Raw genomic sequence first — 14,584 nt, 5'->3', positions numbered from 1 at the left:
TTTACGGCACCATTTCACCCATAAAATTTTAGTTCTCTTGGTGTATTTCAAGATTATTTTCTTTAAATCAACACTGTACTGCATTATATATTGTCAATATGTAAAATATATTTCAAAATGACCAATAATTTGCTTGGAAACACAGAAAAAAGCGTTTAGTTGAAGAGAGAGTCTCAGCGATATTACCTCCAGTGAAAACAGAGAGACTAACGCCTGTTTGCTGTGTTAAGAGGCTGGATGCTGCAGATTAAACTAGTCACTTTACCTTCAATTATGTTCAATAATTGTTAAAATGACTAAAAATTTAATATTAAACTTTTAAAATTATTGAATAGTATAAACTTTGATATTTACTAAAGAATTTAAGCCCTAGAACCGATTAATGTATTGGTGGACTGATACTAAAGCTGGTTGCCCGGCCAGTGCAAGCGAACATGTTGAGGTCTGTTCGTAAGAAATTCATAACCGAATTTTTGTTAGATAACCGAATTGAAGATCCTTATGGAAGGCAGTTCGTTAACCAATTATAACGAGTATGCTCGTTAAAACGAGGGGTCACTGTATAGCTTGTTTATACAGGTATTCAAATAACTTACTATCTTACAAGAATCCCAGCTATGTGTTATTCACCCAGGTCATTTGGGTGGTAAATTATGAGAAGAGCTTAGTCACTCTTAAGTAATGATAAATAAACATGCAGGCCTTCAGCCAACTGTCAAATCTTCTCTCAAATAAAAAGGACACTCTTCACCTCTCCTCCCCCTTCCCACGATCGGCTGGCTACCTCCTCCTTGTGTTCCCAGACAAAAGATTGGTGATTTCTTTATGTTTATTTTATATAAAACTGGTAAAGTTAGGATAATATAATTTGCATTGCTGAAATCCTTCCAAGACAGAGATTAATTTAAATATAAGCCATATATTTGCTCAAAATATAAAAAGTAGTATCATTAGTGTACAATACTGTAGTACATTTATAAAAAATTTTCAACAGTATTTGGGTAGATTTACATAAATTTCTTTATTTATTTTCATCCGTTTACATGCACACACCATACTAAAAGAAACGTAAAAGAAATAAATGACCTTAGTGCAAAGCTGGAGTGCACATGTACTAATTTGATTACGGTACTAAAAATGTTATGTCTAGTGCGAATTACAACATGTTTATACAGGGTATTCAAATAAATCAGATTCTTACAAGAATCCCAGCAATGTTAATTATATTCTCCTAGGTCATATCACTGGCATTTTAAAATGAGAGAAGCTTAGTAGAACTGTTAAATAAACACACAGAGACCTTTGGCTGAAACTGTCAAATATATATATATATATATACTGTATATATATATATATATATATATATATATATATATATATAATAATATATATATATATATATATATATATATATATATATATATATATATATATATATATATATATATATATATATATATATATATATATATATATATATATATATATATATATATATATATATATATATATATATATATATATACAGTGGTACCCCAACGCGGTCAATTGAAACAGAGGGCAACGTTAAGTGAAAACCGCGTTAAGTGAATAATAAACATATGGGATTAATTCCAATAGAACCCAGCCCAACCCCCAACTCCACCTTTTTTGACGACAAATAACTATGTTGTAGTAAAAATAACATCTTAATTTTATGATGGTAATTAACACAATTAATACTTAAGAGAAATACAGTCACAAGTTAATGTCCATTCAAAATAATGGACTCTCCCTCCTCTCCCACTACAGCACAGCCAGTTAACAGATGGTCGGTCGGTCCTCCTCCTCCCCCACCCCCACCAACCGTCCAAGGAATAATGGGATAACCTCAAACTAAAGTTAGGAAAATATAATTGACATTGCTGGATTCCATGTAAGACCAGGAATATTTTGAATATAAATGTCATATATTTTTCACAAAGATAACATATACTTACTCAGAATAAACATTTTATCTAAAATTGTATGTCTAATGATAGTTCAAAATGATCACCAAATTATAAGAATCCAGCAATGTAAATTATATTCTGGCCGGATAATTTTATGGAATTTTATGAGCTAAAACAAATATCTACAGTTAATAAAAATATATTCTTCAACACTATCTGTCAATCAGTACCGCACCTTGCCTCCCCTCTTTCCAACCGCCAGGTCAGTCCCAACCTCCCCCACCCCCACCAATCCTCCATTCAAGAGTTTTTAACATTTAGTAATAAATAATACCTCAGATTAAAGTTAGGATAATAATTGACATTTGCTGGATTCCTTGTAAGACCAGGAATATTTGAATATAAATGTCATATATTTTGGACAAAAGATAACATACTTACTCAGATTAAACATTTTATCTAAAAATATGTTTAATGCAAAAAATATGTTGTTTATATTCAAAATGATCACCAAATTATAAAATTCCAGCAATGTAAAATTATATTCTGACCGGATAATTTGTATGAATTTATGAGTAAAACAAATATCTTCAGTTAAAAAATAATTCTTCACCGGGTAACAGATGGTCGGGTCGGTTGGTCCTCTCCCCCCACCCCCCACCAACCGCCCCAGGAATGTGTGGGATAACCACTAAATTTTAATAAATAATACCTCAAACTAAAGTTAGGATAATATAATTACATGCTGGATTCCTTGTAAGACAGAGAATATTTTGAATATAAATGTCATATATTTTGGACAAAGATCATATTACCCAGATTAAACATTTTATCTAAAAATTGTATGTTTAATGCAAGTTGTTTATATTCAAATGATCACCAAATTAAGAATTCCAGCAATGTAAACTATATTCTGGCTGGGTAATTTGTATGAATTTTATGAGCTAAACAGGCAGTCAGGCAGAGTGGCGGGTGGGTGGTCAATCTAAAAATAGCTCTCGAGCCGACACTCACCGTTGCTGTGAAAAATCCCGTTAGTGAAGTTCAGCTTGGCAAGGCAATCCAGCTATGAAAGCGTAAGCGGGGTAATACTGTATATATGTATATATATATATATATATATATATATATATATATATATATATATATATATATATATATATATATATATATATATATATATATATATATATATATATATATATATAATATATATATATATATATATATATATATATATATATATATATATATATATATATATATATATATATATATATATATATATATATATATATATATATATATATACCGTATATACTCAAGGCTTCATAACCCCCTTCTCGTATATAGGCTGTCTAATTCCTGATTTTATGACCAAGAATCGTTAATTTAAGTTTTTGAGGGTAAAGGAATTAACAAACCTTCAGAGAAACACTATTCTATAAACTTGTTTACCATTTATTATCACTTACACTTTACACTGAAACGGGTAGTTTCAACAAAAATATTGTATATTTCCATTCAAGTATTTATTCCGTCACTAGGAGGGAATATTATTGTAATACAACAGTTTTTACCAAACCATTCGAAAAGTGATTACTTGCACATCTTTAACCAAAGAAAGTCAAAGTCTTTGTTTTCATCAATGATTTATCCCACTTTCCACTGTAATAATGCACGCTATTTCAGCAAAATATTACATTTCCGTGAATGTATTATATCAAGCACAGTATAAATAGAATATCATTGTAATATAACAGAATTTTAACCGAAAACTATTAAAAACGAATAACATCTCGAGAATGGAAGTTTAGTAAAATTGTTTTCTACATGTATTATCCTATTTACATTGAAACACATCACGCTTCAGCAAAACTACTATTTATTTCGAGAATATATTTATTCAGGCGCAGTTTAGGTAAAATATACGTGTGATGTGCAACAGTTTTTTTAACTGAAAACGACTGAAACACGCCTCTAGCCCCAATTCACGAGAGACTGGCTGCTTGGTGCTGCAGACGGCGACAAAGAAAAATGATTTTGTGACGAATTGAAAATATTCAGAAATATATCAGTAATATTTATTCAAGTCAATTAGGATATTATTGTAATACAATACAACAGTTTTTAAACTAAACTATCTGAAAAGTGATTACGGTAACATCTTTTTAACGAACAAAATAAAGTCATTGTTTTCACAATTTTATCCCACTTTCCAATCAGAATATTTATGTCATTTCAGCAAAAATATTACATTTCCGGTGAAGTATTATATCAACCACAGAATAGAATATCACTAATATAACAGTATTTTAACCTTCTGAAAACTATTGTATCATTTGTGCAACATCTCTTGAACATCGGAAGGTTAGGTAAAGTCTGTTTTCTGCATGTAGTCTATCCTAATTTACTGAAATACATCAATGCTTCAGCAAAACTACTATTTATTTCTTATAACATGGAAATGTAATTTTGCTGACGCACGATTCAGTGTAAAAGTGGGATAAATCGACAAAAACAATGACTCGCTTTCGCTCAAAAGATGACGACGCCAATGGTTTTCAGTTAAAACTGTTATGTTGGCAATATATCTAAATTACTCTGTGATGTAAAAGTTTTTTAACTGAAAACGCATTCGAAAACAGGACCGCCTAACTGATACGGCAGAGCCCTGGTCGCTAAGGCTTTGTGTTTGCATCGCCCTCTTAAGCAGCTTTTAATTTTAGCAAAATGTTGAAATTGTGTTTACCGTGTATTCTTATTTTCTTTGCTTTATTTTCCAGAAATATGACAAGTTTATATAATACAATGTTACGGTACTTTTTAATTTACAAGTATTCATATTTTTAAAATACAGAAGACACTAAACAAATACTAGTACGGATATTTGCGACTCTCCCCGCCAAAAGACCAAACAGCTGGTACTCTCCTGTCAAAAATAGCCCAACATCTTTCTGCTATTTCTTCCATTTCAATTTTAACTGGTATTTTTTACTATATTGCCTACATCAGATAAACTACAGTAATTATGAGTTAGATATTATAAATTTGATTACCGGTCTTGGCAGGTAATCAAGTAGGAACCACCTGACCCTACCAACAGTGTTGCAAGTCAGACAGCATTTTTTTTTTACATTTTGGTGTTCCATTTGTTAATTTTTTTCTGTAATTTGCACAATAGTATACTGTTTTACCTACAGTATTGTAAAACGATTTGGGAAAAGAAATACTCAAAATCTAAAATTTTAAAGGAAAATTTTGAAACTGGCAACTGTGTGTAGATGACCTGGACTCACATCATATATTGATGTTTCAAATTTAACAACAAAATTTATGTATCTATAAATAAACTTTTAAAATGAATACTTTATGTGCTCTACATACTCCTGCATACCATACCATGCATTTATTACTTTGGGCTTAAGCATGATGACGCAAGAGATCTGCCCTGCAACTGTACCGACACTCGCTGTGCCGGTGGTGCGCAGCATCAAGCCTCCATTGTTTACTGGTAGTTACTGGTAAATATTTTTCAACCTAACGAAAACTACTCCGTATAGAGGTCGACCCATGATATATATATATATATATATATATATATATATATATATATATATATATATATATATATATATATATATATATATATATATATATATATATATATATATATATATATATATATATATATATATATATATATATATATATATATATATATATATATATATATATATATATATATATATATATATATATATATATATATATATATATATATATATATATATACGAACCCACGGCACACAAGCCTATGACTGTGACCGGGGAACGCTAACCGCTGGACCACCAGGATACTAAAAGCAGTCCTAGACTTTGTTATATTTTACACAAAGCCTGTTCAACGAGCTTATGGCGCCGTGAACCTCTAATGGGGACCACCCGTATCACTTAGGTGGTCAGAGTAACGTTTTACCAAATCCGGCTTCGAAACACGAGGATCCATATATATTTCATTAGCCCAATAAAGCACGCGGACTTCTACATACAATCAACATATGCTAATAATAGTTAGAAAAATTACGTAACCATCACGGTATCGACGGTTTCTTTATCGACGGCCGTCTACAGAACGTAACCCCCGTCGATAAAGAGGGAGTACTGTACTGTACAATATTGACTAATTCACTAGATAACGTACACAACTAATGGTTGGTAAAACTTGTCAAGTAAGTAAGTGTCAAGTCTGTCAGTATGAGTAGCATGTGTGAGGGCTTGTGTCCCCCATCATAGGAGTCCATTTTCTCTCGCTTCAGGACGCCTGAGTCCTCCGTTTCTCTCAATCTTAGAGTGCACCAGAGACTTCGTTATTCCTTAGTAATGACATAGAATTTGAAATTGCAACCCCAATTGCAACTGGGGTTGCAATTGTTGAGGCAACTAGATATGTCTGATTACAGCAAATGTGTTATTGTCAATTTGTAGGTGAAAGATTTTATCCTCAATAGATGTAGGTTAACATTACACCTGGAGGCAAATGCTTACTAAAGCCTAAGGAAGGAAGGATATTCCTTTAACACATAATATCTGATCAGTATGGGGAGGATCATCTTGTCTCCATCAGGGGGTCGTGGAGTGGCGGTCCAGCAGGCGTCATGGAAGTGTTGTGTTTTTTTGGGGGGGGGAGGGGGGCACGGACGTATATGCGATCGGACGTTGTTCGGTTGGACATTAACCGGCGCATGACTGTAATATCCTAAACAAGGTATAATGAGGAGATGGCACATAATTGTGTAGCTGAGTCGCCGACTTGCCACCCAGTAGCACTCAGAGCAGGTGGGGCTAAGTTGTGACTATGTTATTGTTCATCTCCTTATTTCAGGTAGATATACTTATTTTTTTTCTTACTCTGTAACCCGTACAGCATCAACGGCGTAACAGTTACGCCGATATACTTTTGAGATAATTGAATAAGTACTGTAAATCTATACTTGTAATGCAAAAGTGAAACCAAATAAAAAATAAATAATTATAAAATCATACAAAAAAAATACGTACTGGTGAAAATTATGAAAATGAGTGTAAATAATACGAAAAAGGATAAATACATTTATGTTCCGAGATCAAGATAGACGATAAGTAAAGAAAAAATAGCTATAGACAGTGAAAATTTACGGTAATTAGCATAATTCCACTTTCATTCGATGAAAAACGTCAACACCCGTAAAACTGCACAGGTTCTACGAGTAAACTTTCAACGCCGTGAAACGTTCACCCATGGGCGTAACTACACCTTCCATGGTCCGGTGAGTTGATAAATGATGTTTTTCCTTCATTATATGATAGTATAAGTCCATTTCAGCCAAAATCCAAAGTAAAAAAATTGCCGACGCCAGCCGAACATAATTATATTAATTATCTTAGCTGATGCCGTACGGGTTAACAAACAATCACAATTGTTCATATAGAATGTGCAAACAAAATTAGTAAAATAAGTATCATATGGTCAGAAACATAAAAGGACCAAACAGTTCTTACGTGACCGAAAGAGCAGAAAGGGCGCGAGGAGCTGCATGGGGGATCTCTTCAATTGTTCTCTGTCTTGTGTTCCGTGAAATGACTGCCAAAAGTCAACGTAGAATTTTTTTTCTTATTTTATTTATTACCGGTATTATTATTTTTATTTATTCCGCATTTACATACTGGTACAGTATACACTCGACACAGTTCATCCTGGCAGTCACCAAGAAGATTCATGAAACATGTGTGGTTGCAGCCTGTATGCCGTAACATCAATAGAGGGGAAAGAGTGTGCAGCTGGCTAAAGTCACTGCCTCAATATAGACCTTAACTTTCCACACATACACACCCATGCTCTTCACATTTTTCAGCATAATTTTATAGTACTGTACTGTACTGTACTGTACTGTACTGTACTGTACTGTACTGTACTATACTGCACTGCACTGCACTGTACAGTGGGGTATGCTATAACGAACGGATCCTACTACGAATATTCCTATAACGAACGATTTTACCTATAAAATTGAGAATGCTATAACGAACGCAACTCCTACAACGAACGCGGATGAATACGGGACTATTTCGCCTGGCGCATGAATATTGTTGTACCGCGACCCACAACAAGAGCGTCAGGCGCCATCTTTGTCTCATTGTGTAGCCAGTGCACCAGTGTTATTGTTAAAATTTCGTCTTTTAATGTGGAAATTCGCGTTATTTGTATAACTATTTTGTTGTACAAGTATACAATTGTAACAATGAATCGTCCAAAGCGAGTGAGAAAGCTAATAACCCTTGAAACTAAGAAAGAAATTATAAAGAAACGTGAGAATGGAAGAAGCATTGCGAAACTTAGTGATGAATATGGGATGGCTAAATCGACTATATGTACGATTTTGAAGAATAAAGGGGAGTTAAAAACAGTGCAAGTGGCTAAGGGAATCTTTAGACTTAGCAAAGCAAGGTGTAATGTGATTGAAGAGATGGAAAATTTACTCTTAGTGTGGATAAAGGAGAAAGAAATGGCAGGTGGTAACATTAGTGAAGCTATAATTTGTGAGAAGGCTAAACAATTGTTTGAGGACCTTAAAGCCAAGACTCCCAGTGGAAGTGATAGTGCTGTGCCAGTGTTTAGGGGTACCTGCATGCTGAATAACACTAAGGTAAGCTAAAGTACCGTATTTTTTACATTTTCCACAGAATTTTTTCAGTGTTAAGTGGTTGTATTTGGGGGCCTGGAACGGATTAATCCTATAATGAACGAATGCTATAACGAACGCGGTTCTGGAACCAATTACGTTCGTTATAGCATACCCCACTGTACAGTGGTCCCTCGGTTAACGAACACAAATCATTCCAGAAGGTCGTTCGTTAACCGAAAATTTCGTTAACCTAAACCATTGTTTAGATGGGATTTTGGGTAATTGGTTCCAGCTCACCGAAAATTACAAAGTAAGAATAAATGCAGTAAAGTACACTTACTTTGAGGTGTGTATGTAGAAGGCTCCTGGTTGATGATGATGATGATGGGAATTAGAAGTGGGGGTGGAGGAGAGAAATCACCCCATGCTTCATGCCGTCATTTCACCCATAAAATTTTAAGTTCACTAGGTGTAATTCAAGATTATTTTCTTTAAATCAACACTGCACTATATATTGTCAATATGTAAAATAAATTTCAGAATGACCAATAATTGTACTGTAAAAATGTAAAAATAGTTTATGTTTAAGAGAGTCTCAAGCAAGATGTTACCTCTACTGACCAGAGATAGAAACTGACGCCTGTTTGGTGAGTTGTGTGGCTGTTTGGCGCACTAAAAACTAGTTTCCTGTACTTCAATTATGTTAAATAATTGTTAAAATGACTAAAAATTTTAATATAAAACTTGGAAAATTATCAAATAGTAAAACATTCTTAATATTTACTCAAATGGGAGCGAATTTAAGCCATAGAACCAATTACTGTATTGGCGGACTAATATTCCAGCTGGTGAGCAAGCAAAAACATGTTGAGAGGAATTCTTAAGGAATTCTTCAATCGAACTTTTTTCGTTAACCGAATTGAATATTCTTATGGAAGGTAATTCGTTAACCGAAATTTCGTTAACCGAGGAGTTCGTTAGCCAAGGGACCACTGTACTGTACTGTACTGTACTGCATACAGTACACAATAGTACAATATTATCTTTATTTTTAAGCCACATACAATATTGTGATGATGTGCACTTGGAGCACACAATCCCCAGTTTTTCCGAATTCCCTTCCGAATTTTTCCCAGTGAGTTGAAGATCGTTACACCGAAAATTGCAAATCGTTAAACAACAAAGTGTGTTAAAAATTTTAAATCACTAAAATGAAATATCACTAAGTAAACGATTGAAAAATTAGATACCTGTATCTACCTGAAATTATTTGATGAAAAAGCGGGTTTTTGTAACCATAACATAGGTCACAGCTAACTCCTGCACACATAAGAAATGTTTATTCCCTTTATGTTTTTGACCTTATATATTTTTTTTGCGCATTCTGAATGAAAGACTGTGTGTGCATATACTGTATAATAAACAGTAACAGTAAATAGCAACAACAACAAAAATAACCACCTTGAATGCTAACTCTGCCTCTTTAGGACCTCAAGAACGGAACCTATTTTTCCCCATAAGTTATTAATATCGACATACGATCGATCATCTTACAAAGGCTTTTCGATAACCCTAACCCCATCATATAAAGGTCAACACCTATACTGATTGAAAAATGGATAACGGCTTTTACATGCACACCCTTTTCGTAAAATTTATTTTCAATCTTTGACAAGAGAGAGCATCCAACAAAATGTTTGTCTCACGTTCCCCACAATCTTAATCGGACCCTGGGGAAAATTTAAGCCAAAAGCCTTCTTAACCAAACCTGATGGTGAAGCAGTGTTAATTAATTTTTGATACATGTGCTAAAAGTTAATGAAAATTAAATGCATCTAATTCACTTCTATAGTTTACATAATGATGGATGAATAGATTTGGGGAAGCAACCCTAGTTCCGTTCTAATTTCCCTGTACTGTAGAGATCACAAATATTTTTAACACTTGCTCACCTTGCTTGGCAGATGGTGCCAAACCTGGAATACCCATATCAGCTGCCTGCTGGCGTGCCTTCATAGCTGCCACATCAGTTGGTGCAAGACCTACAGGGTGGTCTGGTCTATTTTTTGCCCATTGTTTTCCTTTACTTTCATACCTGAAATAATAAGTGGATAGGATTATAAACTAGTATTAAAGGATTTTTATATTTACTAATTTACAAACATGATGCATTATTACTGCAATTACTGTATCCCCAAATCCTGCTTTATTGCAAATGGCTAAGGCTGAGCAACCCATGAATCCCTCCTGGCAATACTCACAGCATCTTGGTGTCTTATTCAGTGGCATAACCATTATTCTTTTAAGTACAGTGATCCCTCGGTTAACGAGATTTCGGTTAACGATTTACCTTCTATAAGATTCTTAACTTCGGTTAACGAGCAATCCCTCGATTAACGAGTTTTTTACAAGCCGACCTCAACATGTTTTCGCTTGCATTTGGCGGTCCACCAGCTGTAGTATTAGTCCGCCAATACAGTAATCAGTCTTAGGGCTTAAATTCCATACTATTTTAGTAAATATCAAAAAGTTTATGCTATTCAATAATTTTAAAAGTTTAATATTAAAATTTTTTAGTGATTTTAACAATTATTGAACATAATTGCAGGTAAAGAAACTAGTTTCTGGCACGCCATCCAGCATGTTAACACACAAACAGGCGTTAGTCTCTCTCTCTCTTTTCAGTGGAGGTAACATATTGCTTGAGACTCTCTTCAACTAAATGCTTTTTTTATGTGTTTCCAAGCAAATTATTGGTCATTTTGAAATTTATTTTACATATTGACAATATATAATGCAGTGCAGTGTTGATTTAAAGAAAATAATCTTGAATTACACCAAGAGAACTAAAATTTTATGGGTGAAATAGCACCATGGGGTCACTTCTCTTCCACCCCAATGCCTTCTCTTCTCCCTTCTCCTCCACCCCCATTCTAATTCCCATCATAATCCAGGAGCCTTCTACATACACACCTCAAAGTAAGTGTACTTTTCTACCTTTCTTGTTGAATTTAGGCAATTTTCGGTGAGCTGGAACCAATTACCTAAAAACCCATTGAAACAATGGTTTCAGTTAACGAGTTTTTCGGTTAACGAGCAACCTGCTGGAACGGATTGTGCTCGTTAACCGAGGGACCACTGTACAGTACAGTAATTTAACTGCTGTAAAACGAGCTACCCACCCAGTTACATCTTGGGCGAAAAAAGGTATCCTTTTATACAGTACAGTGGTTGTCTCTAATGGGTGACGGGTAAATTAAGTTAAGAGTTTCACTCTCAGTGTGATCCCACATCAAGAACTAAATATGTGGAGTAACTCATACTTCTAATGGGTCTCACTTCTAACCCATAAGAAGTGAGAGGGTATGTGGGTCAATCACCTCAGCCTTCAGCCACAAAAAGGGATCTCAGGATTAAATCCTTCATTTATGGCCATATGATCCTTGATAAGTCAACCATGATTTGTAATAAACCAGCTAATATAGGCAGCTAGAAGATAATATAATAAGATGCTTAGGCTTTCTATGCCACAAATAAAAAATAAACTTTTTTTTTTCTCAAACACCAAGCAATTTATGTTGGCAAATCCTCCTTAACGTCACTAGAGATAAAGGTCATAGCCAAATACAGCACTATGCCCCTCATTGTAGAACTGAATTAGAAAACATTCCCATAAGAAAAGCCACGAGTATATTTCTTTTTTATTTGCTACTGATTATGTCATTGTACTGATTTTATCTTCCTTTACAGTGATATGTCTGTAAGATGGAACATGATTGTTAGGAAGAGTTGTGCCACCTCCTTGCAAGGAAATTTGTAAAATGTCTTTTATGGTTTACAAAATAAGTGAATATACAGTATACAAGTTTGATTATTTATTGAAATTAATGTGTTTCTATTGTCTGTTTTGTTTGGTTTCACCCAAACAAAACACCCAAACAAATTCTTATCTTATAAGAATTCCAGCAATGTAAATTATATTCTTCCTGGTCACTTCTATGACACTGTATAAGCAAAAAACATAAACTCAAGCTAAATGACATAAATAAACAAAAAAATACTTCACTTCAATCCCCTCCCTTCCTCCCCCCCATCTTCTCAGCCCGGGTTTGGTGTTTTAGGCTTAAAGTTTTTATCTTATACTGTATAATGTCACAGAATAAAGTTAGGAGAATATAATTTGTATTGCTAGAATCCTTGCAAGACAGCGGAAATTTTGAATGTAAACATCATATATTTTGCACGAGATAAAAATTTTTGATCTTTGTACTAAAATTCTTAAATTAGAACTAAAATTTGTTGTGGTTAACGAACGGTTCGGTTAACGAATTACCTTCCATAAGAATCTTCAATTCGGTTAATGAACAAAAATTTGATTAACGAAATCCTTAAGAACACCACCGAAGGGTCAAGACGTACCTGGCGCTCCTCTCGGAGCAGCCAGGTCAACTGTTAAGTTGGCCCATACCAACCCCCTCCCCTGAACCCTCCTCCCCACCGGAATATCAACAAGTTCTCGCCAGAAGTTACAATTTCATTTAGGAAAGGAACGGAACCAGTGTTAAACAGAGGTGAACAGTGGAGAACAGTGCTTAAGTCAGTGAGAACAACTCAACAGTAACAGTCGTACCCAAGTTAACCTTCACACAGTGAGGTCCCAGGTACCCAGTGATAACGGCCCGTGAGACCCAACAACAACCAGCGATGTGTTAATCCGTCTATGATAGGAAGGCCTAAGACCAAACCTCACTCATATAACACCATCTGTGAGGGAATTACTACACCACATGTCCCTCATAACACCATATGTGAGGGAATTACTACACCACGTCAAGTCCCTCATCACACCATCTGTGAGGGAATTACTCCACCATGTGAGGTCCCTCATAACACCATCTGTGAGGGAATTACTACACCACGTCAGGCCCCTCATAACACCATCTGTCAGGGAATTACTACACCACGTGATGCCCCTCATAACACCATCTGTGAGGGAGTTACTACACCACGTGAGGCCCCTCATAACACCATCTGTGAGGGAGTTACTACACCACGTGAGGTCCCTCATAACACCATCTGTGAGGTAATTACTACACCACGTGAGGTCCCTCATAACACCATCTGTGAGGGAATTACTACACCACGTGAGGCCCCTCATAACCCCATCTGCGAGGGAATTACTACACCACGCCAGGTCCCTCATAACACCATCTGAGGGAACTACTACACCACGTGAGTTCCTCCTAACACCATCTGGGAGGGAGTTACTACACTACGAGTTTGCTGTTCAACACCTACATTAATCTGTATGTTCACTGTATGTTCCTTTACCTTTCTATAATGAAGGCTTTTGTTAAACCACCAATGTATGTAATAAGTCATTTATGTCCAATGTATATTTTCAGTCTTCGGGCTGCAGAATTTTTTCAATAAACCGTTAATTATTATTATTATTATTATTATTTTGTTGTGAGCATCAGCTGATCAGCTGATGGGCTAGTCTGCCAATTCAGTAATCTGTTCTATGTTTACATTCGTTTCCAGTGGGGTAAATACCAATAAAGTTGTGCTCTTTAATATTTTTGCAATTTTTATATTAAAATTATTCGTCATTTTAACATTTATTTAACAGTTGGGCTCTGTTGACAGTGGAGTGAGCATCTATTTTGTTGGTTCTTGAATATTTTAGCATTTTTCATTGAAATTTTTGGTCATTCTGAAATTGAGTTAACATATTGATAATATATAGCGCAGTGTTGATTTAAAGGAAATAATCTTGAATTGCACCTAGTGAACTTAAAATTTTATTGGTGAAATGACGGCATCAAGTATGTATGTATGTATGTATGTATGTATGTATGTATGTATATATATATATATATATATATATATATATATATATATATATATATATATATATATATATATATATATATATATATATATATATATATATATATCTACAGATTTTTATCGGCGGTTTGATTA

General features: G+C 34.4%; 1 protein-coding gene across 1 annotated transcript in view; it reads right to left on the bottom strand.

The window, feature by feature from the left end:
- Positions 1–10,691, bottom strand: part of LOC121861878 (partner of Y14 and mago-like) — a gene marked incomplete at its 5' end in the record, with an annotated part of 36,308 nt that extends 25,617 nt beyond the window's left edge. Inside the window, 1 exon segment of the mRNA XM_042359780.1 lies at positions 10,549–10,691. Coding sequence (XP_042215714.1) covers positions 10,549–10,691 — 143 coding nt within the window.
- Positions 10,692–14,584: the final 3,893 nt, after the last annotated feature.

This window comes from Homarus americanus, unplaced genomic scaffold, assembly GCF_018991925.1.
Source record: "Homarus americanus isolate GMGI-L3 unplaced genomic scaffold, GMGI_Hamer_2.0 scaffold48365, whole genome shotgun sequence".
Taxonomy (NCBI): Eukaryota; Metazoa; Arthropoda; class Malacostraca; order Decapoda; family Nephropidae; genus Homarus; species Homarus americanus.
Note: the sequence above shows the minus strand (reverse complement) of the source record. Positions and strands in the feature narration are given on the sequence as shown.